Source organism: Rhinatrema bivittatum, chromosome 1 (genome assembly GCF_901001135.1).
Source record: "Rhinatrema bivittatum chromosome 1, aRhiBiv1.1, whole genome shotgun sequence".
Classification (NCBI taxonomy): domain Eukaryota; kingdom Metazoa; phylum Chordata; class Amphibia; order Gymnophiona; family Rhinatrematidae; genus Rhinatrema; species Rhinatrema bivittatum.
Genome location: NC_042615.1, coordinates 621602373 through 621629701, shown reverse-complemented (window position 1 = coordinate 621629701; position 27329 = coordinate 621602373). Strand labels below are relative to the sequence as shown.

At 42.8% G+C, this 27329-nt stretch overlaps 1 protein-coding gene across 1 annotated transcript in view; it reads left to right on the top strand.

Annotated features, from left to right (window-relative positions):
* LOC115073295 (adenomatous polyposis coli protein-like) overlaps positions 1-22630 on the top strand; it is a 459579-nt gene extending 436949 nt beyond the window's left edge. Inside the window, 3 exon segments of the mRNA XM_029571606.1 lie at positions 4246-4460; positions 15209-21471; positions 21474-22630. Coding sequence (XP_029427466.1) covers positions 4246-4460; positions 15209-21471; positions 21474-21808 — 6813 coding nt within the window. The 3' untranslated portion in view covers positions 21809-22630.
* The last annotated feature ends 4699 nt before the right edge of the window (positions 22631-27329 follow it).

The window sequence follows — 27329 nt, the reverse complement described above, 5'->3', positions numbered from 1 at the left end:
ACTCGATCGTATAATCATCAACTTACCACCTTCCATCATATAATATGCCAGAAGCCCCACCGGTTACAAAAAATATTTTTTTCTTTTTATACAATTTATCATCTTTGTAAAATTTTCCAAAAATGCTTGTGAAAGTCAGATGCCAATCAAACAGCTTGTAAACCCACACGTCCCATTCAACTCGTGTCACCAAACAAATCAAAAGTCTTTTGTTCAAATTGAATACTAATGTATGTAACTTCACAGATCCTTCATTGGTTTAATACTTAGCTTAAAAAATATTCTGTGCAACTTGAAGCCCCTCCCAACACAGCCATGTTTCAAAAAAACTGAATTTCTTCGTCAGAGGAAATAATGATGGGCATTATCTCAAGGCTCCAGTCAATATACCTACCTGTTTGGTGTGGACAGGAGACAAAAGCCTCTACCAAAAACAGTATTTGTACTTAACATCATACTTCAAAATAAACCAATGGAAAGGATGCCCTACCCAGTCGTCAAAGAGGACCAATCCAATTCTTCATTAAGGCCATTAGGCATCACTGTGTTTAATTTGTAAATCCAGAATTGTTCCTGGTAATTTAAATGTGCTGCATGGTCACCTCCTCTGATAGTCCATTGCACTTGATCAGTTATGGTCCACCGTAATACATCATATACATGCTTCTTCTCAATGCAATGCTGAACTATCGGAGCTGACAAATTCTGAGTCTGGATTCAAGATCGATGTTCTAATAGGCATTCTCTAATAGCACAACTTGTACGTCCCACATACATTTTCGGGCAGGGGCAAATCAGAACATATACAACATTTCTTGATGTGCAATCTGTTTGAAATCTGTATCACACTCGATATCCAGTAACTGGCTCGATCCATTCGGCCCCTTCAATAATCAAATTGCACAGGTCACATTGATGGCACCTACGGTGTGAACCCTTGACTGTTCCTAACTGTCTATCCGAATCCATATGAGTATGTACAATATGATCCTGGATGTTCGGTCCTCGTGAATTAAGGGGGGCTCATTAAAAATTTCATGTAAAGCCCAAAACGTGCCAGTGTTTTCTTATTGATGATGCTACAGTCGCTGTGGATGTGCTATGCTGTAGTATACATACCAATCTCCCCTGATCTCTCATGTTGGTAATTCAGCAACTGATCTCAATTGGAGAATTTGGCTCATTTATATGCCTTCTTAATGGTTGCACTGGGAGAACCCTGAGATTTAAACCGATCAAACAGGACTCGAGCTTGAACCTCAAAATCTTCAGGGGTCGAACAAATGCGCTTAATTCTAAAGAATTGGCTCACGGGTAACCCTTTCTTAAAAGACGTCGGATGATGACTGTGATATCTTAATAAATTGTTACGGGCCCTCGGTTTGCGGTTCACTGTAGTAATAAGTTTGTTTTTGTAGATCTTCACCTGCACATCCAATTAGGCAATCGTTGCCTAACCGAAATTACGTGTGAATTGTAAATGTGGATTTAGAGTATTAACTAAGCATACAAAAGCCTGCAGCTCACTTTCTGAAGCTGACCAAACAAAAAATATATCGTTGATATAACGTAACCAACATTGGATGAAACACCACCATCGAGATAGGTAGATGTATTTTGATTCAAAGTCAGCCACATATAAGTTCACCACCGAAGGGGCTAATGAAGATCCCGTAGCTATCCCATGGATCTGGGGGTAAAATGTATCTTTGAAAAGAAAAAAATTATTAAATAGCACAAGCTCAATCATCTGTTTCAGAAAGGTCACTGGAATACGTTGAGAATCACAATCACTAATCAGCTTACTTGATACAATATCAAAAGCTTCCCGTTGGGGGATCTGAGTGTATAGTGCCTGAATGTCCATAGTAACCAACAAAAATGAAGGGTCCCAACCTGTCGCACCCTTAATTTCTTTAAAAATTGACTAGTGTCCTTTAAATAGGAAGGAGCCTTGACAACCAGTGACTGAAGGAACTTATCAACAAATATAGCCTGCGGTTCTAAAATCGAGCCTCTAAGAGACACAATCGGTCTTATAGGAGGAGATTGTACATTTTTGTGAATTTTAGGAACTGAATAGATAATTGAAGTACTTGGATGTTCATTCACCAAAAATCTCTTCTCTTTGGTTGTAAGAAACCTCGCTGTTACCACAATGGCTTTTAGCCGATCTAATAATACTGCTGTCGGATCCTGAACCATGGTTTCATAAAAATTATTATCCTGCAGATGCTCCAGTATTTTTACTTCATATGTCTCCCAATTTTGCAACTCAATCGCTCCTCCCTTATCGGCTGGTTTAATGACTAAACTGTGGTCATTCAAAAGAGAAGACAGTGCTGTTCGCAATGCTTTTGACAAATTGTGGTAACGGGGTGTATGTTTTAATTACATTTGTTCTAGGTCATGGAACACCAACTGTCTGAATGTTAGAATATGGGGGTCTATAGGCCCAGGTGAATTCCACGCTGATCTCGGCTTAACAATAGAGACATCAGAAGCACTGTTACCCTGTTGATGAAAATACAACCTACAGTTCAGTTTCCTAATAAATCGATGAATTCTTGTTTCAAAAGATTTATGAAAAAATGTTGGGACAAAAGATAGCCCATTATCTAGTAATTTAGTTTGATCATTTGTTAATATTAAAGGCGATAAATTTACTATTGCTGAAGGCTCTTGTGAGCTTGCTGTTGAGTAACTCTGCCCGTGGCTTGATGGTAATCTTGCTGTCCTCTCCATCTGGACTTCCGATATGTTCCGCGACTTCGAAAATTGTTCTCTAAAAAAATTCTTAGATGAGGAAGTGCCAATCGCTGCAGGCGAGTTGTTTAATGAACCCATGTTATGCCCAATCCCTTGACCACCCAAATTGCCATCTTCCCTATTATCAAATTCATCAGATCTACTAGAACTATCACTTGATGAAAAATTAAAACAAACGCTCTTTGACAATTTGTCCTGCCAGTTCCTATCCCCCATCCAAGAGTAAATGTGGTTGATTGTGCGGGTGACACAATCATCCTATTTTTCAGTTTGTCCATATATATAGAAAAAGATGTTAGAGTTTCATAGAGGGCACATATGGGCAGAGCTAGGATTTTAAATATGGTTCAGGGAGGGTACAGATAGTGTAATGCATCATCATCATCCCTTCTTACACTTTCATGCTCCTTCCTTTATCTCTCCCCTCCTCTCCTTTCTGCTCCTTCCAAGTTCCTTTCCACTATCCCACTCCCATGTCTCTCCATCTATTCCCCCCCCCCCCCCAATGAAGTTTCCCTATTTTTTCCTTCCTTCAGATGCCTCATCTCCCATTCTTTTTAAATTCATCTTCAATTCCTATCTTAAATTCCTGTTCATCACCCCCATCTCCTCCTTATGCAGTCACAGATGTCCTTCCATATCCTCCATCCTCACCAGTATCCTCGCCATCTCTCCCTTCCTGCTCATATACCTTTCACCCCTCTCCTCTTCTTCACATTGCTCTTAACTTCTTGGAGCACAATACTATGAGTAAAATCGGGGCATGGCAACATGGTGAGGACATGGTAAGCATGTGCTCCTTGTCTCTTTGGTTACCCCAGGATACTTATTCCCTTTATAAACATAAGAACAACTGCAGAGACTTGGAGAGTGTGCTTACTTTGTCCCCAGGCAAACCAGCCTGCCAGTGCTGCTGATCTGTCAGCCTGGAAGGTGAAGGAAGATCAGTCTTTTAAATGTGGTAATGTTTGGTGTAGCTTTTACCAAGAGAATGTCCTGTATTCTGGGGATGCATCAGTGGCCTCCTCTCCCCCAAATTGCTGCCTGGAAGTCTGAGCTCGCCAGTTCAAATCCCCTGATGCCTTTTAGATAAAGGGAAATTAAAATGTCAAAACTAGTCAGCTTTTTTAAAACTGGTTTGGATAGGAACAATGTATCCTTCAAGCAGTCAAGTTTATTCTTCTGACAGATAGGATATATCTTTAAAAGTTTGGATCAGAGTAACTAAACAGACTAGATGGGCCAATTGGTCTTTGTCTACCATCATCTACTATGTTACAGTTACAATAAATGCTTTGTTTTGTTATTGTTGCAGTTCAGAATAGTGCAAATTAAAATGTAATAGTGTATAATAGTTTTAAGGGAGGAAAATAACATAGTAGCCTTTGACTTACTGAATGCTTAATTTACTTTCTGATAAAATAAGCACTAAAAAAAATCCCTGTCATGCTTTTTATGTATTCAATGTTTTCATAGGAATCCACCCTAAAAAGTGTCCTGAGTGCCTTATGGAACTTGTCAGCACATTGCACTGAGAATAAAGCTGACATTTGTGCTGTGGATGGTGCTCTTGCATTTTTAGTTGGCACATTAACTTACCGGAGCCAAACGAATACTTTAGCCATCATTGAAAGTGGGGGAGGAATACTACGTAATGTTTCTAGTTTGATAGCTACAAATGAGGACCACAGGTAGGTGTGCAGTTTTGATATACTGTTAAAAATCATAGTTCATGGGTCTTGAAAACTTGAAATATCCAACAAAAGATTCCCACTGACAACATAAATGAACAATGATTAGCAATCAAGCTTTGCACGTGACTGTATGGTCTGTCTTAGTTTCTGATCTTTCATATTGCAAAGGTATTTTCCCCAGGTAAATCAATACATTATTGTATTGTTCTGTCTCTTAACAGAAAAAAAAACACAGGCATTATGTGCTGTTTCAGTAAAGATCAGTCATAACATTGAACCCCATTGTGTTTATTTAAATCAATAGCTCCCCATTGGAAATACAATATACTACTATATTAAACTTTGTCTGTGGCTGTATATCATAATAAAGTGGTAATATTGATAGGGGTGGGAAGGCTACCCTGTTATAAGCTGATGGTGAAGAAAAGGCACATACAGAATTGAGCTGTGATTTCACAACGCTAGTTATACAAACATCTCTACTGTGAGACTGATGGGGCATAGTGACTTTTGAATATTTTATTTCCTTGAAAATATTTTGTCAGAATTGAGCTCAGATTTTTCAGAAGTCGAGATCTGCCAACAGTTTGATTTCATCATAATCCTGATCCTGGCTGCAGCAGTTAGATAGAGCAGTGAACAATAAATACCTACAAATGGAACATCTTATGTTGGGAGATTACTGGGCTGGTTTGTTTTGGGGGGGGGGGGGGGGGGGGGTTGTATAAAAAGCCCTTTACTGCCTGACTTATGAAACATAAGATAGCCTAGAAAAGTAGGCTTGCTTTGGGGTAGATACATGCTGGCTGATTGATTTTTTTTTCCCCCCCTTTTTTATGGAAGGAAAAGGAAGCTCATTCCAATTCTATTTCTGAGCAAATTTGACTATCTGTACCTATGATGTTTTAGGAAACTGTGGTCCTGATTGCCTAAGACTTTTTCTCCATGCTGTGTCTGTAGGAAGAATTATTAGTAAATCAGGCCCTATGTCAGCTTTAGCTGGGCAATAAGGAGTTATTTTAGATCCTTTGATTTTATTCCAACTAAGTGGTGAGAGGAAGGCAGTGAAGGAAGATGATTGTGAAGCAAAATGCACAAGATTTGTTTGTCATTATCTGATTACTCATTGTAGTGAAGCACTAAGTTATATTAATGTGATTGTGGGGAGTGAAGGATTGCTCTATTAACAAAGAGTGATTGTAATTTGTAATACCCCTCGCCTCTAGTCTGAAGCGCCTCTGGCATCATGCTGCATTCAAGGAACATGGCTGAACTTCCTGCAGTTCCTGAGCCCTTTTATAGGGCCCGATGATTGGACTTCCTGTGACATGCACAGGTGTCATCACATTCTGCCTAGTATAAAGGGAAGCTCAGAGGCAGTGCTCATTGTTTCAGCGTGTTTCTCCCTTGTTCCTGGTTTGTTCCTGTGTGTTTCTGCCTTGATCTTGTTTTTGTTTGTGTGTCTTCGCCCAGCCTTGTTCCAGCCTTGCATGCTGCTGTGTGTTCTGTTGTGTTTCTCAACCTGGCCTGATTTCTCATTGGCCTGATCTCAACTTGGACCTTGACTTTCCATTGCTTTCTACCTGCCTCAACCTTAGCCTGGATCTTGACTCTGCTTTGCTCTCTGTCTGCCTCAACGTGAACCTGGCCACCAACCTTTCTTCTACCTTTCTCAAACCCTGTCTAGAAAGTCCTGCTGGCCGCCAGAACATGCAGGTTCAACCCAAAGAGGGGAGGTGGCTGGTCAGGTAGTAGATCTAGTCTCGTGGCATATTAGCTGCCACCTGTTACGGCCTATCTTGTGCTCACACAAAATAGGCTGTATGTCGCTTTATGACATCTTGAGTATTCCGATGGGTATGATTATGGATCTGAATATTTCTCCGATGAGGAGAAATTGACAAGTCTTCCCTCCAACCTATCTCCTCCAAATAAGGACTTCTCCTTTGCCAATTTTATTTAGAGAGTGGCAAAATCCATTCCTTTTAATTTATAGAAAGCAAATGAGTCTAGAAATGAAATGTACATCCTTCAATTTTTAGAAGCTCCTTAAAAAAAAAAAATTGTGGCCATCCCAGTTTACGAGATCCTTCACATAGGGCAGATGAGGTTGTAGGAGAACCCCCTCTCTGTGGCTCCTGTTAACAAGAAGATGGATAAGAACATCATAAGAACATGCCATACTGTCAGACCAAGGGTCCATCAAGCCCAGCATCCTGTTTCCAACAGTGGCCAATCCAGGCCATAAGAACCTGGCAAGTACCCAAAAACTAAGTCTGTTCAATGCTACTTTTGCTAGTAATAGCAGTGGCTATTTTCTAGGTCATCTTAATTAATAGCAAATAATGGACTTCTCCTCCAAGAACTTATCCAATCCTTTTTTTAAACATAGCTACACTAACTGCACTAACCATATTCTCAGGCAACAAATTCCAGAGTTTAATTGTGCATTGAGTGAAAAAGAACTTTCTCCGATTAGTTTTAAATGTTCCACATGCTAACTTCAAGGAGTGCCCCCTAGTCTTTCTATTATCTGAAAGAGTAAATAACTGATTCACATTAACCCGTTCTAGACCTCTCATGATTTTAAACACCTCTATCATATCTCCCCTCAGCCATCTCTTCTCCAAGCTGAAAAGTCCTAACCTCTTTAGTCTTTCCTCATAGGGGAGCTGTTCCATTCCCCCTATCATTTTGGTAGCCCTTCTCTGTACCTTCTCCATCGCAATTATATCTTTTTTTGAGATGCAGTGACTAGAATTGTACACAGTATTCAAGGTGCAGTCTCACCATGGAGTGATACAAAGGCATTGTGACATTTTCTGTTTTATTCACTATTCCCTTTCTAATAATTCCCAACATTCTGTTTGCTTTTTTGACTGCCGTAGCATATTAAACCGATTATTTCAATGTGTTATCCACTATGACGCCTAGATCTCTTTCTTGGGTGGTAGCTCCTAATATGGAACTTAACATTGTATAACTATAACATGGGTTATTTTTCGCTATATGCATCACCTTTATCCACATTAAATTTCATCAGCCATTTGGATGCCCAATTCTCTAGTCTCAGAAGGTCTTCCTGCAATTTATCACAATCTGCTTGTGATGTAACTACTCTGAACAATTTTGTATCTTCTGCAAATTTGATTACTTCACTTGTCATATTTCTTTCCAGATCATTTATAAATATACAAGCCGTTAAGCCCGTTAAAACGGGCTACATTAACATTTTTTTTGGATCATTTCCTTCCCCCTCATTCTCCCTCCCACCTCCCCCACTCTCTCCCCTCTCCCCTCAGTCACTCCTCTCTCTCCCCCCCTCCCTCCTCCCCTCAGTCACTCCCCCCTCCTCCCTCCTCCCTCCCTCAGTCACTCCTATCTCCCCCTCCCCCAGTCACTCCCCTCAGTCACTCCTCCCTCCCCCTCCCCCCAGTCACTCCTCCCTCCCCCCCTCAGTCAGTCACTCCTCTCTCCCCCCTCCCCTCAGTCACTCCTCCCTCCCTCCCCCCCTCAGTCACTCCTCTCTCCCCCCTCCCCCCAGTCACTCCTCTCTCCCCCCTCCCTCCAGTCACTCCTCTCTCCCCCCTCCCTCCTCCCCTCAGTCGATCTCCCCCGAAGACCCGGAGCAGCGGCCCGAAGACCCGGAGCGGCGGGAGCGGCGGCACCGGCCCGAAGACCCGGAGCGGCAGGAGCGGCGGCCCGAAGACCCGGAGCGGCGGCGGCATGCGCGCGAGGGAGGGACAGACGGAAGGAAGGAAGTCTGTCCCTCCCTCGCGCGCATGCCGCCGCCGCTCCGGGTCTTCGGGCCGCCGCTCCTGCCGCTCCGGGTCTTCGGGGCGGTGCCGCCGCCGCTCCGGGTCTTCGGGCCGCCGCTCCGGGCCTTCGGGCCGCCGCTCCGGGTCTTCGGGCCGCCGCTCCTGTCGCTCCGGGTCTTCGGGCCGGTGCCGCCGCTCCGGGTCTTCGGGCCGCCGTTCCGGGTCTTCGGGCCGGTGCCGCCGCCGCTCCGGGTCTTCGGGCCGCCGCTCCTACAGCGCCATTTTTATTTTTAAGAGGCACACTGTGACCGACGTGCTCGCATGCGCGGTAGAGCTGCTCTCTACTGCGCATTTGCGGCACGTCGGTCAACCTTCGTTTAATAGGTTGATTGAAAAGTACGGGTCCCAATACAGATCCCTGAGGCACTCCACTGCCCACTCCCTTCCACTGAGAAAATTGTCCATTTAATCCTACTCTTTGTTTCCTGTCTTTTAGCCAGTTTGTGATCCACGAAAGGACATTGCCACCTACCCCATTACTTTTTACTTTTCCTAGAAGCCTCTCATGATGTGATTATATCAGGTCCAGAAGGCGCCAGGATTTGAAAAGCAGCAGCTGCCCCACCAATCTGTGGTGGTCAAATCCACTCTTGAGAGTCAGAAGGTCCAAGACCCATTACTTGATGCCTCTGTGGAAGGAATCTCTGATCTTAGACACTAAAGTGTTTCAGTGCCCGTATAATGTCCTACCATCTCTTTATAGCCCAGTATTTGTGGGGCATTTTGAAGAAGATAAGGGGAGCAGCTCCCTCAAGAGCAGCGTGAGAACTTCATCACAGGACAGCAGTGTGGAGTCTGGAAAACACATTGTCAGATCGACCTTTGATGTTTTCAAGATAGCATTGAGATTCTCTGCAGTGGGGATTGGTGCATGCAGATTAACTTGGCAATGGGTCTCAGACCATTGATCTGATGCTAGGGAAGATGTACCCTGCAAAGGAGAGAATCTATTCAGCGATAAGGACAAAGAAGCATTGGCTCAAATCAAAGACTATTGAGCAACACTTAAGAACTCCTCCAACAGACCCATTAGAGAAGCGTACAGAGAATATCTACAGGTACCACACACCAATACCACCCAACATATAACATTGAGAGATCGGGCCTTCTCCACAGCAGGTCCTCCACTATGGAACTCAATCCCCTTAGAATTACGACAAGAACCATGTCTTCCAACCTTCAGGAAAAGACTTAAAAAATGGCTGTTCAAGAAAGCCTTACTGATTCTCTTCCTTCAAATGCAGCAAGACTGATCATAATCCTTTAAACTGATCCAGACTTTACCAATTACTGCAACGTTCTACTTCTTGTTAAACCTCTATCTTTCCTCTTGTTCTTCTCCCAGTTAGATTCATTCCTGTTTATTGTAACTTATTTTTCTATGCACTTGTTTTAAATTGTAAAGTATACTCTCTTGTTATAGTTATGTACGTTATAATGTATTGCTCACCCCTTGTTTTATGTAAACCGGCATGATACGAACTTCCGTGAATGCCGGTATAGAAAAACACAAATAAATAAACCTTTCCGCTGCCTCTCCAGATCCACCCTCCTCAACTAAGAGGTTTCCAAGTAGTGCACAGAGGATACATTTGTCAAGGCCTAGATTTAAAACGCTTACCCCAGCGGGTCCACCTGGCCGACCACACGGCTCACCTCGTCCCTCGTCGAGCCTCCTCCGTCTGCAGCTGTGCTCCGCCCCGATCTTCACCCGGCCAATCAGGGACTCTTCAAACAGCCAATCAGGCTGTCCCTACCGGGCCTTTAAAGTTTCAGCTACTGCCGGCGCCGCGCACCGAGCATCGCACGCCGAAGGTGCGCGACAAAGGGGCCCGCCCCTTTGTGCGCCCCTTCGTGCAGCACCTGAGGAAAGCCCTGACCCCATCTCGCGCCTGACTTTGCAATTTCCTCCAGGAACCACAATCACCGACTCAGACTGCAACCAAACACCAAACTACAACAAACACCGAATCAGACTGAAACAGACTACATAGCACAAGCTGGGTGACAACTTCGACAACAATCACTACTCAAACCACACCAGCAATCAGTACAAACTCTCATACAAACAAATTAGTTACCATGTACACATTCACTGTTCCAATCATTTATAACCAAAAGAGACACTTCATAAAAAACCCTACCATACCAAATCTCATCCAAAAAAGAATTATTCCTATCATGACATCGCCATTAAACCAACTGTTGGGCCTCACACTTTTATCCCTTACCCTTATCAATGCGCAATCTCTCTCAAAAAAAACACATCTCCTTGATGACTACCTAACAGACTCAAAACCAGACATATTTGCAATCACAGAAACATGGATGAAACCCGAAGACACAGCACTAATAAACCAACTCCCCTCACACGAATACGACTTCTTTTCCATTCCAAGACCAAAAAAAGAGGCGGCGGTCTCCTTCTAGCAGCCAAAAAACAACTGGGGCTTTCTCTAAAGATCTCGAACTCATCCACCACCCTTGAACTAGCTATATTCAAATCTAAATCACTCCAAATTGGCCTCATTTATGCCCCACCAGGAAACTTGGAATCGGACCCATCACCGCTCATTGAATTACTAGCCAAACATATCAACTCGGATGCACCCGCTATAATAATGGGAGATTTCAACCTCCATGTGGATAAAACTCCACAAACCTCCAGTTGCCAATCCTTCTTAACCACTCTTAATCACATGGGTTTCAAACAAATTATTAAAGGCCCAACTCACAAAGCAGGCCACACACTGGACTTAATTTTCATAAATGAAAGCTTTACCCCTGCATCATCTACGACTTGCTCCCCAGTACCATGGTCAAGACCACATGCTGGTATCCATAACTCTAAAGCACTCCCAACCCATCACCCTACCATCACAAAAAACCACTTACCAATTCAGGAAATTATGCAATCCTGAAACCCTTAGCCCACATCTCTCTTCTGCTCTAGAACACCTAGACTTCACAGATGCTACCTCTGCCACAACATCCTGGACTAAAATAACCAAGAAAGTAGCAGACCTCATGTGCCCTCTAACTTCCAAAAGTAACCATACAAAATCGAACAACAGGAAACCTTGGTACACCCCACAACTTAAAACCCTTAAACAAGAACTAAGACGGCTGGAACGCTTATGGTGAAAAAACCCTTCAGCTTCCAACCTGGGGGCTTTCAAATCACTCATGCAACGTTACAGAATATCCATTCTACAAACAAAAAGAGACTTTGTCTCCCAAAAAATTCACCATTTCATATTCAACCCTAAAGCACTTTTCAATATCGTCTCATCCCTCCCCAAATCACCCATTTCCATCCCGGATGATCAAGCAGCCAGCAAAGCCTCAGAACTAGCCACATTTTTCAAGAAAAAAATCACCGATCTGATCAAACCATTAAACACCAACAACGCCACCCTTCCTCCGTCATCCTATTCAACACATATTCATCTGAACACGAGTCTTGAATCCTTCGAACTGACTTCTTCACTTGAGATCGAATCAATCCTTAAGAAAATCAAACCGGCATCTCACCCCTCAGATGCTATACCTACAAATCTACTAATCGCCAGTTCAAAAACCATCGCCAAACCTATCTCAAACATCATAAACTGCTCCCTAATGCAAGGACTAGTCCCCGATCCACTGAAACTCGCTATTCTAAAACCACTTCTAAAAAAGCCAAACTTATCCCCAGATGACCCTGCCAGCTATCGTCCGATCGCTAATCTCCCCTTCATTTCCAAAATTTTAGAAAAAATAGTTAACAAACAACTTTCAGAGTACCTCGAAGACAACAATATTCTATCCGCCTATCAGTTCGGCTTCCGAAAAGCTCGTAGTACAGAATCTCTCCTAATCTCCTTAACAGACACTATCCTACTAAATCTTGAAAAAAAAACAAACCAGTCTACTCATTCTCCTTGATCTTTCTGCTGCATTTGATACCGTCAACCACCTAACACTACTGGATAGGCTATCCGACATTGGAATCAAAGGCACGGCTCTGAACTGGTTCAAGTCATTTCTATTCAACAGATCCTACAAGGTCAAAGTCAACAATAACGAATCACACCCCGTCCATGCATCCATGGGAGTTCCGCAAGGATCCTCATTATCCCCAACCCTCTTCAACATTTATCTTCTACCACTCTGTCAGCTCCTTTCCAAACTAAACCTAACCCATTACATCTACGCAGATGATGTACAAATTATTTATTCCGGTGACCGAATCCTTGCAAAAATCACTAGAATTCTGGAACAGCTGCTTACAATCTATCAACAACCTACTCACGAGCCTCAATTTGATCCTCAATTCCAATAAAACAGAAATACTCCTTATCACCCAAGACGGCAACCAGACAATAACTAACACCACCACTACAAGACAAACACCCTTCTCTTCTCAAGTCAGAAACCTTGGAGTCATAATGGACAATCAACTCAACCTCAAGAAATTTATCAATAATACCACAAAGGAAGGTTTCTTCAAATTGCAAGTCCTAAAAAGGCTCAGACCGCTTCTACACTTCCAAGACTATCGTGCAGTCCTACAGTCTATCATCTTCTCGAAAATAGACTACTGCAACTCCCTGCTACTCGGACTCCCAGCTAACACTTTAAAACCACTACAGATCCTCCAAAACGCCACAGCCAGGATACTTACAAAAACCAACAAAAGAGACCATATTACCCCCATTTTAAAAAATCTGCACTGGCTCCCGATCAAGTTCAGAATCTCTTACAAAATACTCACCATCATTCACAAACATATCCACAAGCTCATCCCACTGGAACTCAACATCCCTCTTCGAATTCTTATTCCCAATAGACCAGTGAGAACAGCTTACAGGAATACCCTCATTGCCCCAGCCATCAAATCCACTTTAAATAAACGAACTCTGTCCAAAGCAGGCCCACAACAATGGAACTCGTTACCCGCTGCACTCCGACAGGAACTATGCCCAATCACCTTCAAAAAGAGACTCAAAACTTGGCTGTTCGAGCAAGCTTTCAATCTAGGCCAATAATCTACCACCACTCTTTGCCTTCCTTAGTTATTATGTCTTCCTCAGAATACTCCAACACCGTCTCTCCAATTAGCATTAGCAGCTGATCTTCTTGCAGACTGTCTAGTTTCCGATCACCATCTGTTCTTGTTTTAGATGTTTCAAGGACACTATGTCTTGCCGGTTTCCCAAAATACCACTCGTTTTATTGTTCATTTATATGGTAATAACAGCCTCCCAGTTTATTTGTTCCAAGTTATATTATCCTTGTTATATGTAACAGCATTCTTACATGCAAGTTAATGTTAATATGTAAACCGAATTGATTTGTAACTCTGCTACATGAATTTCGGTATATATAAATGCTAAATAAATAAATAAATTGGGGAGAATATCTTTCCTTTGCCCCCTCTATCCAGTCAGCAGCAGGGTCCTCATCCCAGGCAGCAGAGGGCCCCAAAACCACACCCAGCATCTCAGCCAAAACATGGGACAGGGTTTTGACTGAATTGCAGAGAATATCGCTCAGATCGCAGTATGCATTCCAAAGGACCTGCCTTTTGGAGGCAGGTTGAGATTTTACATAGACTGTTGGCCCAGTATAATTTTGGACACGTGGCTCCTCTGCATAATAAAGAAAAGGTACAGTCTTATACCTATTGAATATTCCTCCAAATCATCCACCGGAAATACATATGGGGCCAAATTTTAAAAGGTGCGCGCAGGCGTAGATTTGTTCGCGCAACCCGGCGCGAACAAATCTACACCCGATTTTATAACATGCCGCGCAGCCTTTCTCCGTTCCCTCCACCTTCCCCCACCTTCCCCTACCTAACCCGCCCCCCAGCCCTACCTAGAACCTCCCCCTTACCTTTGTTGGTTAAGTTGCGCTGGTCGATGGCCGGCCCGCCATCCCGGGCACAGTGGCAAATGGCCGCTGAAACTGGAGGCTCCGACCACGCCCTTGGACTGCCCTGGACCGCCCACTCCCCGCCCCTTTTTGCAAGCCCCAGGACATATGCGTGTCCCGGGGCTTGCGAGCTCCGCCAAGCTTATGCAAAATAGGCTTGGCGCGCGCAAGGGCAGATTTTCTCGGGTTATGCGCATAGCCTTTGAAAATCTACCCCCATGGTGTAGGAACTCTGGAAAAAGGAGCTTTCCTCCTTCTTAGTGTTAGCGCTCTCCTCCTCCAGGGGGGAGGAGTCGGCACTCTGCTGTCACTCACCCCGCCGGGAGGATGGAGTAGCAACTGTTCTGCTTTTCTCTTGAAAGGAGGAGGAGTAGCAATCTGTCATGATCTGCTCCTCCAGAAGGGAGGAGTTAGCTATCTGTAGTGCTGACCCCGCCAGGAGGGCAGCGTTAGTAATCTGTAGCGAACTACTGTTAGATGCTCCTTACTGCATAGTTTACTAATCTCTGTCCACAGGGCTATCTTGCTGTATTGTAAACAGCTATGCTGAACATTTAAGAATGGCTTGAAGGTGTGATTGTTAATAAATGCAGAGACAGGACTGCATGTAGAGCACAAATGTCACTTGGGAAAGTCAGTGTATTATGGGAACAGTTAAATGATAATGATAGTGTTTGAAGTAGCAATTATGTATTGTTGAACGTGAAACATTACAAGTGAAAAGTATGTCTTGAGGGGAATTTTATTTTTAAGGAACCCTTGTACTTTGACTAAACAATACACATTTTTTACCTTCATTGTTCTTCCAGAAGTAAATTGAGGCAATTTAGATCATCTAGACTACTCTGCCTAACTCTCTCCTCCTTACTTGTTTCCTATTATCATTTGAATAATCAGCTTCTTACTGTTTTAACATATAAAATGCTTAATTGAATTAAAAAGTCAGTTAAAATATTTGAAAAAGTGCAAGGATTTATAATAATTGTTTCTTTGTATTTCAATTTACAGGCAAATATTGAGAGAGAACAACTGTCTACAAACGTTGTTACAGCACTTAAAATCTCATAGCTTGACAATTGTCAGTAATGCTTGTGGGACACTCTGGAACCTATCTGCACGAAATACAAAGGATCAAGAAGCACTGTGGGATATGGGAGCAGTCAGCATGCTCAAAAACCTCATTCATTCAAAGCACAAAATGATAGCCATGGGCAGTGCTGCAGCTTTGAGAAATTTGATGGCAAATAGACCTGCAAAGTATAAAGATGCCAATATTATGTCCCCAGGTTCAAGCTTGCCATCCCTTCATGTTAGGAAGCAAAAAGCACTAGAAGCAGAACTTGATGCTCAGCATTTATCAGAGACTTTTGACAACATTGATAATTTAAGCCCCAAAACATCTCATCGTAATAAGCAGCGACACAAGCAAAATCTGTACAGTGAGTATGTTTTAGATTCAAGTCGACATGAAGAAAGCATTGGCAGACCAGAGAGTTTTAATACTGGTAACGTGACAGTACTTTCATCATATTTAAACACTACAATGTTGTCTGGCTCTTCATCTTCCACTAGAGGAAATCAAGAAAGCTCTAGGTCAGAAAAGGACAGAAGTTTGGACAGAGAGCGAGCAGTGGCAATGAGTGGCTATCACCCTGCACCTGAAAATGCTGGAAATACTTCCAAACGAATTGGAATTCAGATGCCGTCTTCTGCTGTTCAAATTGCCAAGGTTATAGAAGAGGTGTCAAGTATGCATATCCCCCAAGAAAACAGAAGTTCTGGATCCACAACAGAAATGCACTGTTTAACAGAAGAAAGGACTGCTCTAAGAAGGACCTCTACTACCCACTCTCACTCAAACACTTACAGCTTCACAAAAGCTGAAAATCCAAGTAGGACTTGTCCTATACCTTATGCAAAGATTGAATATAAGAGAGCTTCAAATGATAGCTTGAATAGTGTCAGTAGTAGTGATGGCTATGGTAAACGAGGTCAAATGAAACCTTCTATTGAATCATACTCTGAAGATGATGAAAGTAAATTTTGTAGTTATGGACAATATCCAGCAGACCTAGCCCACAAAATACACAATGCAAATCATATGGATGACAATGATGCAGAGCTAGATACACCAATAAATTATAGTCTTAAATATTCTGATGAACAGTTGAACTCCGGAAGACAGAGCCCCACACAAAATGAAAGATGGGCAAGGCCCAAACATGTAATAGAAGATGAAATAAAACAAAATGAACAGAGACAATCGAGAAGTCAAAATGCAACTTACCCAGTATACAATGAAGGTAGTGATGAAAAATGTATGAAGTTCCAGGCACATTTTGGACCATCAGAATGTGTGTCTCCTTATAGGTCAAGAGGGCCTAATAATGCAGAGCAAAGTAGAGGAGGCACTAATCATGGATTGAATCAGGTTAATCAGACCCTGTGCCAAGTTGATGATTATGATGATGATAAGCCAACCAACTACAGTGAGCGTTATTCCGAAGAAGAACAACATGAAGATGAAGATGATAGACAAACCAATTACAGCACTGAATATACTGAAGATAAGCACCATATAGATCAGCCTATTGATTACAGCCTGAAATATTCAGCAGATGTTCCTTCATCATCACAGAAGCCATCTTTTACTTTCTCAAAACTTTCATCAGCACAAAACAAATCAGCAGATATCATCTCCTCAAGTAATGGGACTACTTCCACCCCTTCAACTAGGTCCAACAGACCAAAACAACTTCATCCAAGCTCAGCACAGAGTAGAGGAGGACAGACCCAGAAACAATCATCTTGCAAAGCTCCTTCCATTAACCAAGAAACCATGCAGACATATTGTGTAGAAGACACGCCAATATGTTTTTCCAGATGTAGTTCTTTATCGTCATTGTCATCAGCTGAAGATGAAATAGGACGTGATCAGGTCACATGTGTTACAGATACTGGCAGCACTCTTCAAATAGCAGAGATGAAAGAAAATAGTGAAACCATAAATAATGAAAACACAAATGAAACTCGATCAGCATCGCAGCATATTCGAACTAAGGTAAATAGACTGCAGACATCTAGTTTATCTCCCAATGATTCATCCAGACACAAAGCTGTTGAATTTTCCTCTGGTGCCAAGACACCATCAAAAAGTGGTGCTCAGACTCCTAAAAGCCCTCCAGAACATTATGCTCAGGACACTCCACTAATGTTTAGCCGATGTACATCTGTAAGTTCATTAGATAGTTTTGAGAGTCATTCAATTGCTAGCTCTGTTCAGAGTGAGCCTTTGAGTGGAATGGTAAGTGGTATTATAAGTCCCAGTGACCTTCCAGATAGCCCTGGACAAACAATGCCACCAAGTAGAAGTAAAACACCACCACCTCCTCAAGCTCTCCAGATAAAGAAAGATACAACTAAAAATAAAGTGCCTAATATTGCTGAGAAAAGAGAGTCTGGCCCAAAACGATCCACTATAAATGCAGCAGTTCAGAGAGTTCAAGTGCTTCCTGATACTGATACGCTGTTGCACTTTGCTACTGAAAGTACACCTGATGGGTTTTCTTGTGCATCAAGTTTGAGTGCGCTCAGTCTTGATGAACCATATATACAGAAGGATATAGAACTGAGGATTATGCCTCCTGTGCATGAGCATGACCATGGAAGTGAAATAGATTCTGAAAAGACTGAAGACAAAAACTATTTCCAAGAGAAAAAGGTAGAGAAGCCTTCTGAACCTGAAAAAGACATTCTGGATGACTCGGATGATGATGATATTGACATTCTGGAAGAATGTATCATTTCAGCTATGCCTACACAATCTTCAAGAAAAAACAAGAAACCTTCACAAACCTCTGCTTCAAAAATACCTCCACCTGTAGCTAGGAAACCAAGCCAACTGCCAGTTTATAAACTACTTCCCTCACAAAACAGACTGCAGTCTCAAAAACATGTTAGCTTTACTCATTCAGATGATATGCCACGGGTGTATTGTGTTGAAGGCACACCAATAAACTTTTCAACTGCTACATCACTAAGTGATCTTACAATAGAATCACCACCAAACGAATCTGCAAATGCAGAAAATGTTAAAATGGGACATCAGTCTGGTCAGTTTGAAAACAGAGATACCATTCCTACAGAAGGCAGAAATACAGATGATACAGATACAAGAAATAATTCATCTGTTACTGTGCCAGGACTGGATAATAAAACAGAAGAAGGTGACATTCTTGCAGAGTGCATTCATTCTGCCATGCCGAAAGGGAAAAGTCACAAACCTTATAGGGTCAAAAAGATAATGGATCAGATTCAACATGGTTCTGTTTCTTTATCTGGAAATAGTAAAAATCCACAAGAGAATGAAAGAAAGAAGCCAACATCCCCAGTAAAACCAATGCCCCAAAGTACTGAGTACAGAGCACGTACAAAAAAAAACATAGAGACAAAGAACAGTTTTGGATGTGAAAGGCCTTACTCAGATCTTAATAAAGATTCCAAGAAGCAAAACCTTAAAAATAAAGATGTTCAGGAAAAACTTCTAAATAATGAAGAACGTGTACGAGGAAGCTTTGCACTTGATTCTCCACATCATTATACACCGATTGAGGGTACACCTTATTGTTTCTCACGGAATGACTCCTTAAGTTCTCTAGAATTTGATGATGATGATGTTGACCTTTCAAGAGAAAAAGTGGAATTAAGAAAAGGAAAACAAGTTAAGGAAACTGGTGCTGAAGCTAATGAGAACATAGAACAGTCTTCTTCAATTCAGCAATCAACAGGTAGGACACAACCTAGTCAGAAACACCCCACAGGTAAAGGACAACCTAAAACTTTGACACTGAAGCAAAAATCTTTTCCACAATCTAAAGAAATCCATGATAGAGGAGCAGCTACTGATGAAAAGGTGCAGAATTTTGCCATTGAAAATACTCCTGTTTGTTTTTCTCGTAACTCATCCCTAAGCTCTCTCAGTGATATTGACCAAGAAAACAACAATAAAGAAACAGAGCCTGAAAAAATAACTGAACACCTGGATCCACAGATAACAAGTAGACCGCAAATTTCAGGTTATGCTCCTAAATCCTTTCATGTTGAAGATACACCTGTATGTTTCTCTAGAAACAGTTCCCTTAGTTCTTTAAGTATTGACTCTGAAGACGACCTTTTGCAGGAATGTATCAGTTCTGCTATGCCTAAGACAAAAAAGCCAACAAGAGCTAAGGGGGAAAATGAAAAGAACAATTTCAAATGTATGGATGGTATATTAGCAGAGGAACCAAATCTGATACTGGATTTAAGAGATTTACATAGCCCAGATTCAGAGCATGCTTTTTCACCTGATTCAGAGAACTTTGATTGGAAAGCAATTCAAGAAGGTGCAAACTCCATAGTTAGTAGTTTACATCAAGCAGCTGCTGCTGCTGCTGCATCACTTTCAAGACAGGGTTCATCAGACTCAGATTCAATCCTTTCACTAAAGTCTGGAATTTCTTTAGGATCTCCATTTCATTTAACACCAGACCAAGAAGAGAAAACATTTACTAGCAATAAAGGTCCAAGGATCTTGAAGCCAGGGGAAAAGAGTATTCTGGAAAATAAAGCAGAGTCAGAAAGTACCAAGAGCATTAAAGGAGGAAAGAAAGTATATAAAAGTATGATTACAGGAAAATCTCGTTCTAATTCTGATGTTTCAAGCCAGTTAAAGCAACCACAACAAACAAATATGCCTTCTATTTCCCGTGGTAGGACAATGATTCATATTCCAGGAGTTCGAAACAGTTCACCAAGTACAAGTCCAGTTTCAAAAAAAACGCCACCACCAAAAAACACAGTTTCCAAAAACCCCAATGAAAACCAAAATTCCACCAGTTCTCCAAGAGGAATTAAAACTGTGAAATCAGAGCCAAGTTCAGTGACCAGGCAACCATCTACACCAGGAGGTTCAAGTAAAGGGCCTTCTAGGTCAGGATCTAGAGATTCTACTCCCTCTAGACCTACTCAACAGCCATTAAGCAGACCAATGCAATCTCCAGGTCAAAACTCAATTTCTCCAGGAAGAAATGGAATAACCCCTCCTAACAAACTGTCTCAATTGCCAAGGACATCATCCCCTAGTATAACTTCAACTAAGTCTTCAGGCTCAGGGAGAATATCATATGCATCCCCAGGAAGACAATTAAGCCAGCAAAACCTAGCAAAGCAAACTGGTTTACCCAAGACTGCTAGTGGTATTCCAAGAAGTGAATCTGCTTCTAAGGGATTAAACCAAAGCCTCAGTAGCACTAGTTCCAGTAAAAAGGTGGAGCTATCCAGGATGTCTTCAACAAAATCCAGTGGAAGTGAATCTGATCGATCAGAAAGACCCACTTTAGTGCGCCAGTCCACTTTCATTAAAGAAGCCCCAAGCCCAACACTAAGGAGGAAGTTAGAAGAATCTGCTTCATTTGAATCACTGTCTTCCTCTTCCAGAGCTGACTCTCCCACAAGATCTCAAATACAGACACCAGTTTTAAGTCCATCACTTCCTGATATGTCTTTATCCACTCATTCATCTATCCAGGCAGGAGGTTGGCGTAAATTACCACCTAATTTGAACCCTTCTATAGATTATAGTGATGAAAGACCATTAAAGCGCCATGATATCACTCGCTCTCATTCAGAGAGCCCATCTAGGCTACCAATCAATCGATCAGGAACATGGAAGCGAGAACACAGTAAGCATTCGTCATCACTTCCTCGTGTTAGCACTTGGAGAAGAACTGGAAGTTCATCATCAATTCTATCAGCTTCTTCAGAATCAAGTGAAAAAGCAAAAAGTGAAGATGAAAAGCAGCATGCAAGTTCTTTTCCAGGACACAAGCAAACAAAAGAGAGTCAAGCACATGCAAAAGGGACTTGGAGAAAGATAAAAGAAAATGAAATTCCCCAAGTAATGAATAATCTTCCTCAGAATTGTTGCTCTGGTGCCTCAAATAGTGCTGACTCAAAGAATTTAGTTTTCCAGATGGCACCAGCTGTTTCTAAAACAGAAGATGTGTGGGTAAGGATTGAGGACTGCCCTATTAATAACCCAAGATCAGGAAAGTCACCTACGGGAAATACTCCCCCAGTTATTGACAATGTATCAGAACAGAAAATAGATGATAAAGAGTTAAAAGACATTCAGGGAAAACAAAATGCAGGAAATGGAAATGGAAATCTACCTTTTCGTCCAGTTGGTTTAGAAAATCGCTTGAATTTATTAATTCAGGCGGATATTCCAGACAGAAGGGAACTGAGATAAAATCTGTTATGAATAATCAACCTCTTGCACCAGAAACCAATGAAAATTCTGTTGCTGACCGTACTCCATTCAGCTCCAGCAGCTCAAGCAAACACAGCTCACCTAGTGGTGCAGTTGCTGCAAGAGTGACTCCTTTCAACTACAATCCAAGTCCTAGGAAGAGCAGTGTGGATAGTAGCTCAGGTCGGCCATCACAGATACCAACACCAGTTACTAACTCAACAAAGAAACGAGAATCAAAAACTGAAACCACAGAGTCCAATGGAACACAGAGTCCTAAAAGACATTCTGGGTCATACCTAGTGACCTCTGTTTAAAAGAACTTGAATGATGCATTACAAAACCTAATGTATTTGCAACTGTTATGTACAAATTTTGAGTTAATTGAAACTTAACAAGATGTTTGTAAATAGATTGATTCTTGTAGATGGTTCTTGTTATGGAAGCCATATTTGATAGGATACATTGTCTTCACTGGTGAATATATGGAATGGACATTTGGTTGATAGTTTGGAATAAAACCGGTAAAGCAAGTATATTTGTAAAGTGTTTTACATGTATTTAATTGGCATCCTCTACCATGATCCTTTACATTTCACTAGTCTTAAAATACAGTACACAAGATTCATTTATATTGCTGTATCAATAATTTCTAAACTACATCAGGGAAATTGGTATTACTTATGCAAAAAAGATACTGTTTTAGTTACATATGAATCCATCTAACCCTGTAATTAATCATATAACTGTGAAATTCACAGTAATGTTTCCCACTGAACAAGCTTTCCTGGCTTGCATATATTTTTTTTTTTTTTTGCATGAACAGAACTGGTGGTTACTTTATGAAGTAAGGAATAACATTTCTGTGGTCACATGATGTGCATAGCTCTGGTGTAACAATGTACACTATTTTGTTTGTGCTCTGCAAAAAATGAAAATGTGTAACTGTAAAACTTTGAACAAGCTTATTTTACCTGGAATAGATTTTTCTGAAGGTAGGTAGAATTTTGCTATGCTGTAACTTGTTGTATATTCTGGTATTTGAGGTGAGATGGCTGATCTTTTATTAATGAGACATGATGTCTCAACAGAAACTAAATGAACATTTCAGAATAAATTATTACCATATGTAAACTTCAGTTTGTGTTTTACTTATAAAATATTGGTGTTTTTCTTTAATCATTTTTCCATGCTCCTTCCTATATACCATATTTTTTCCTTGTACTATTAAAATATATAATAATTTTGAATTTGAAAAAAAATGTATTTGTAGCAGATCATTTTACCCTCATTGGTCTGCATAGCCTGAAGAAAGCTTGTTTTCTATGCTTATCAATTAAAGCATTGACTACTTAGTTGTTACTAAAAAAAAAAAGCTTTCATACAATTCAAGCCATTAAAAGCAAAATGTATTCCAGTACAGTAGGACTGGCATTGGTAAAACGTTTGTGTACAGCTGTTAGCATTTTTAATTAACCATTCCATTAATGAAATATCCCATTCTTTCTGGGTGAATTCTACAGAACTGAAGATCAAATTTGATTGATCTTGACTCAGAATTCAATGCATTGCCTGCAGATGTTAAGAGATTTATGATACTAGCTTGCAGTAAAGAGGATTCCCAGTGTTAGTTTTAAATTTGACCAGGCTTTGAACAGTACTTGTGTAATTAAGATGTGTTTTTGTTGGGGTCATGTGTCTTAAGTTTGCTTTCCATTGAAGCAGGTACTTGGTGCTGAAACAGTCATCTAAAGAAGCAATAATACCTATGTTCCTCAACAGCATCAAATCTATTGTTTCTGCTTCTTTCTCTGTTGCCCTCATTTCTTGAGAGCAACATACTATGTCTATCAGTAGCAACATGCTACTGATAGACATAATTTTGAATTGAAAGTCATTTTCACCAAGTAAATATACATCTGATTTTTGCATCTGCAAGCAAGCAAATTGATTAAATGTCAGTAATTTTGTGACTTTCATATTTACTTGCCATCTATATGCTGAATGCATTTTTCCAGGGAAATATTCTCAGAATTAAACTGTATTGTGTGTCAGTGGTGATTTTTTTCCTTCATTGATATAACAGCAGTGAAAACTTTCTTCAAGGTAAACATGCACCTAACTTTCCCATATTTTAAATTTACTAGGACTGAAAATATTTACATGTTTTAGCATTTGATGGAACATAGCTGATATTAGTGTTTGCACACAATTTGGTCAAAAGGAGACCCTGGTTCAGCATAACTCAAACTATCCTCATATTGAGATCAATCAGATGCCTAAGAGGTAATTTCCACATGTGACTCTTGCCCTTAAAGCTGGGTTTGAAGAGGTGACTGTAGAAAGAACATGCACAGCCCTTGGGAGTAGGAGGTCCCAGTCATTTCATGAAAACATTCACTAGGCTCAGAATACATGCACACGGGATTCTGGTGAAAAGTCGCAGTCTATTGCTAAGAGCCAAAGACTGTCACTGTGATAGCTGGGTTACATGGGAGGGAAGGGTAAAAATGGGGGTGTAAAGTATTGGGTAGCTGTAAATGAAAGCTTATGGTCCCATAGCCTTTAACACCATGTCCTCTGGGTGCACTAAGCCATGATGTTTTATCACAGGAGGGGTCCCACTGTGATAGTGGGGCCCCATCCCCAAAAAAGCATCACAGCTGTATGGTGAATTCTTTTGTCTCGCAGCCAAACACTGCGGGACAAAATAATGTGGCAAGCGGCCCTTTAACGCGATGGTGGCCCCAACCTTATGGGACAACCATCGCCTTAAAGGGCCAAAAGCCAAAAAACAAAATTTCAGCTAATGAGGAGGTTGAGCAGGGGTCAATGCTGACCCCCATCTCAACCCTTGGCCACCAGTGGAGACAGCCCCAACTCCCCCAAAATGTAAAAAAAACTTTTAAAGACCTGCGCAGCAATAGTGATACCCCCGGCCCTCCCTTCCCCAAAACACAGAAGTAAAATGTGGCCCCTGATCCCCCCCCTACCCCCCAAGTGTATTTGTAGGCATAAGCCATGGATGAGTATCTGTTGTATGGACAACACACCATCAAATTGAAACTATAGAAGCATAAAGGTAACCCTATAATTCATCTAATTGAGACCATGGAAGCTGAAAGTTAACTCCCTGATGCAGCCTCCCCTATTTGGAGGAGTTGGGAGCGGTAGTTCCTCTTCCTTCTGATGGCACGAGCCTTCATTCACAATTAGCTGGGGGATTTTTACCTCATTTTAATAGACCATTCCACTGATTCTAGTCTGGACATTGCAGCAACAGTCCTGAGGCCAGGACTAGTGCAACTTCCAGGACCCTTTATCATGGGCTCTAAATCCAGCCATCAGGTGTCACCCTTATTGATGACCATGATTCTCCTAGATCAAGCAGGATAGTATCCTCACATGTGGGTGACATCATCCGATGGAGCCTGGCACGGAAAACTTCAGTCAAAGTTTCTAGAAACTTTGACTGGCAGACTGAGCATGCTCAGCCTGCCGCTATCCGCGCATCCACACGAGGTCCCCCTTCAGTCTCTTTTCCGTGGTGCAGTTCCCTTGCGGTTGTGGAGCTCCAAACTCCTTCGAAATTGTTTTGATGTTTATCCTCGTCAGGTCCCCCTTCGCAGTCAGTGCCCTCCCATCTCGGTAGGTACCCCTTTTTTGGCTATTTTTTCGTTCTTCGTGATAGATTCCCGACCCTCTACACTATGGTGTCCGTCGGCCATCGACCACACGCCGGCCCTTTTTCAACGGCATCCGGTTTTCGACGGTGCCCCCCATTGCCCGCGGACCATATCCATAATGGATCCACACAAGGTCCGTGGGTGCCATTTGTGTGATAAAATTGAGAAGCTCTTCGGGACCCCGAAATCGTCGGCAATGCCTCGTCCCTCTCCATCAGTCCTGACCACTCAAGACTTCCAGGAGGAGTTGGACCTCAGGATGCAATCGGCGGTGCTCAAAGTGCTACAAAGCATTGAGCTGCCGGTGCCACTGGCCCCCACACCAGTGCTCGAGTCTCTGCCACTGATGATAGCACCTCTGCTAGAGTGTCTGGACATCCTTCTCGGCACCCTACCGACACAGCCGGTGCCTGAGAGGCTTTCAATGCCTCAGCGGCCACAGATGCCCTTCATCAGGAGCGATCCCGATCATTGGGTTCCCTGAGCCGCCGCCGATTTCTCACAGCTTGCCACGGCTGATACCCCCCTCATTGCCAGGGTTCTATCGGTGCTGTCTGTGCCCCCATGGCCTTTGGTGCTCTCGGGGCTCAGGCCAAATGTCTCTCTTGACCCTCACCTTCAGCACCCAGACCCCAGTAAGGTAGAAGGTCCTTATGACCCGTGGGAGCATTGACTCTAGGGACTCATCCTCTGAGTTCTCAGACGACCCTGTCTTGGAGCCTTCCCCTCCAGAGAAGCATCGTCATTCTCTGCCCAAAGACCTGTCGTTTATGGGCTTTGTAAGGGCAATGGCAGAAGCCATCCCCTTCCAGCTCCTTTCTGAGGAGGATACCCGTCACAAGATGCTGGAGGTTCTCCAATTAATCGATGCTCCCAAAGAAATCTTGGCAGTTCCTATCCAGCAACTCTCTGCCAGCCCCTCAGCTCCTCCACCAGGATACCCTCCAGGCCAGGATCTCACAAGCCTTTTTACCAGCTGAGGAAATGCTATCCTCCAGCTGCCCGTGCTCGCTTGCCTCGGACCAGTTCCAGGGGTCACAGCCGGCAACAACAGGCTCCAAGGACCCAACCAGCCCCCCCCCCAGCAGGCCCCATCTACGAGCTTTTTAACTGGCGGCGAGGGAGCACAAGCCAGACACCGGTTCCCCTGGCCTTCGATCTCCCTGTCGACAGCAGGCTCCTTTGCTTTGCCCACCACTAGGAGGCGATCACGACGGACCGATGGGTCCTCTCCATCGTCCACCAGGGCTACTGCCTGAATTTCAGCAGACTCCCAGGGACCGGTCCCCCATGTCCATCGTGGGGTTTGGCCGCCCATCAGGTCGTCCTTAAATCGGTACTCTCCGCCCTCCTTGCGGCGGGCACAGTAGAACTGGTTCCCCATGAACAGCAGGGCCACAGCTTCTACTCAAGGTACTTCCTCATTCCGAAGCGGAATGGTGGCATGCGCCCCATTCTCGACTCAGGGCGCTAAACAAGTTTCTCGTAAAAGAAAAATTCAGAATGGTCTCTCTAGGCACACTGATCCCGCTCCTCCGAAGAGGAGATTAGTTTTACTTCCTCATCCTGAAGGAGGCTTATGCACACATTGAGATTGTCCCCAACCACAGAAAGTACCTCCACTTTCTGGTGGGGAAGGCATATATTCAGTACAAAGTGCTGCCCTTTGGGCTGGCATCGGCCGCACACGTCTTCACCAAATGCTTGGCAGTGGTGGCTCCCTACCTCAGGCGCCACTCGGTCCATGTCTTTCCATATTTGGACGATTGGCTAATCAGGAGCAACTTCCGCTCCGGGGTCTTGCAAGCGCTGGCCCTAACTGTTCAGACCCAGCATACGGTGGGTTTTGTCATCTTCTTCCCCAAGCCGCACCTCTGTCAGTCTCCATAGCTTGACTTCATAGGTGCCAGGTTGGACACAGCACAAGCGAAAGCTTTCCTGCCCAAGGACTCGCAACAGCAAGAGGGTGCCAGCCCGCCTCCTGCTCTGCCTGCTGGGTCACATGGTGGCTTCCGTCCATGTAACCCCCTTTGCCCGCCTCCACATGAGGTACCCTCAGTGGGCCTTATGGTCCCAGTGACGGCAAGCATCCCAGGATCTAGAGGCTCCAAGCAAGGTCTCAGATCCCCTCCGACTCTCCCTGGCCTGGTGG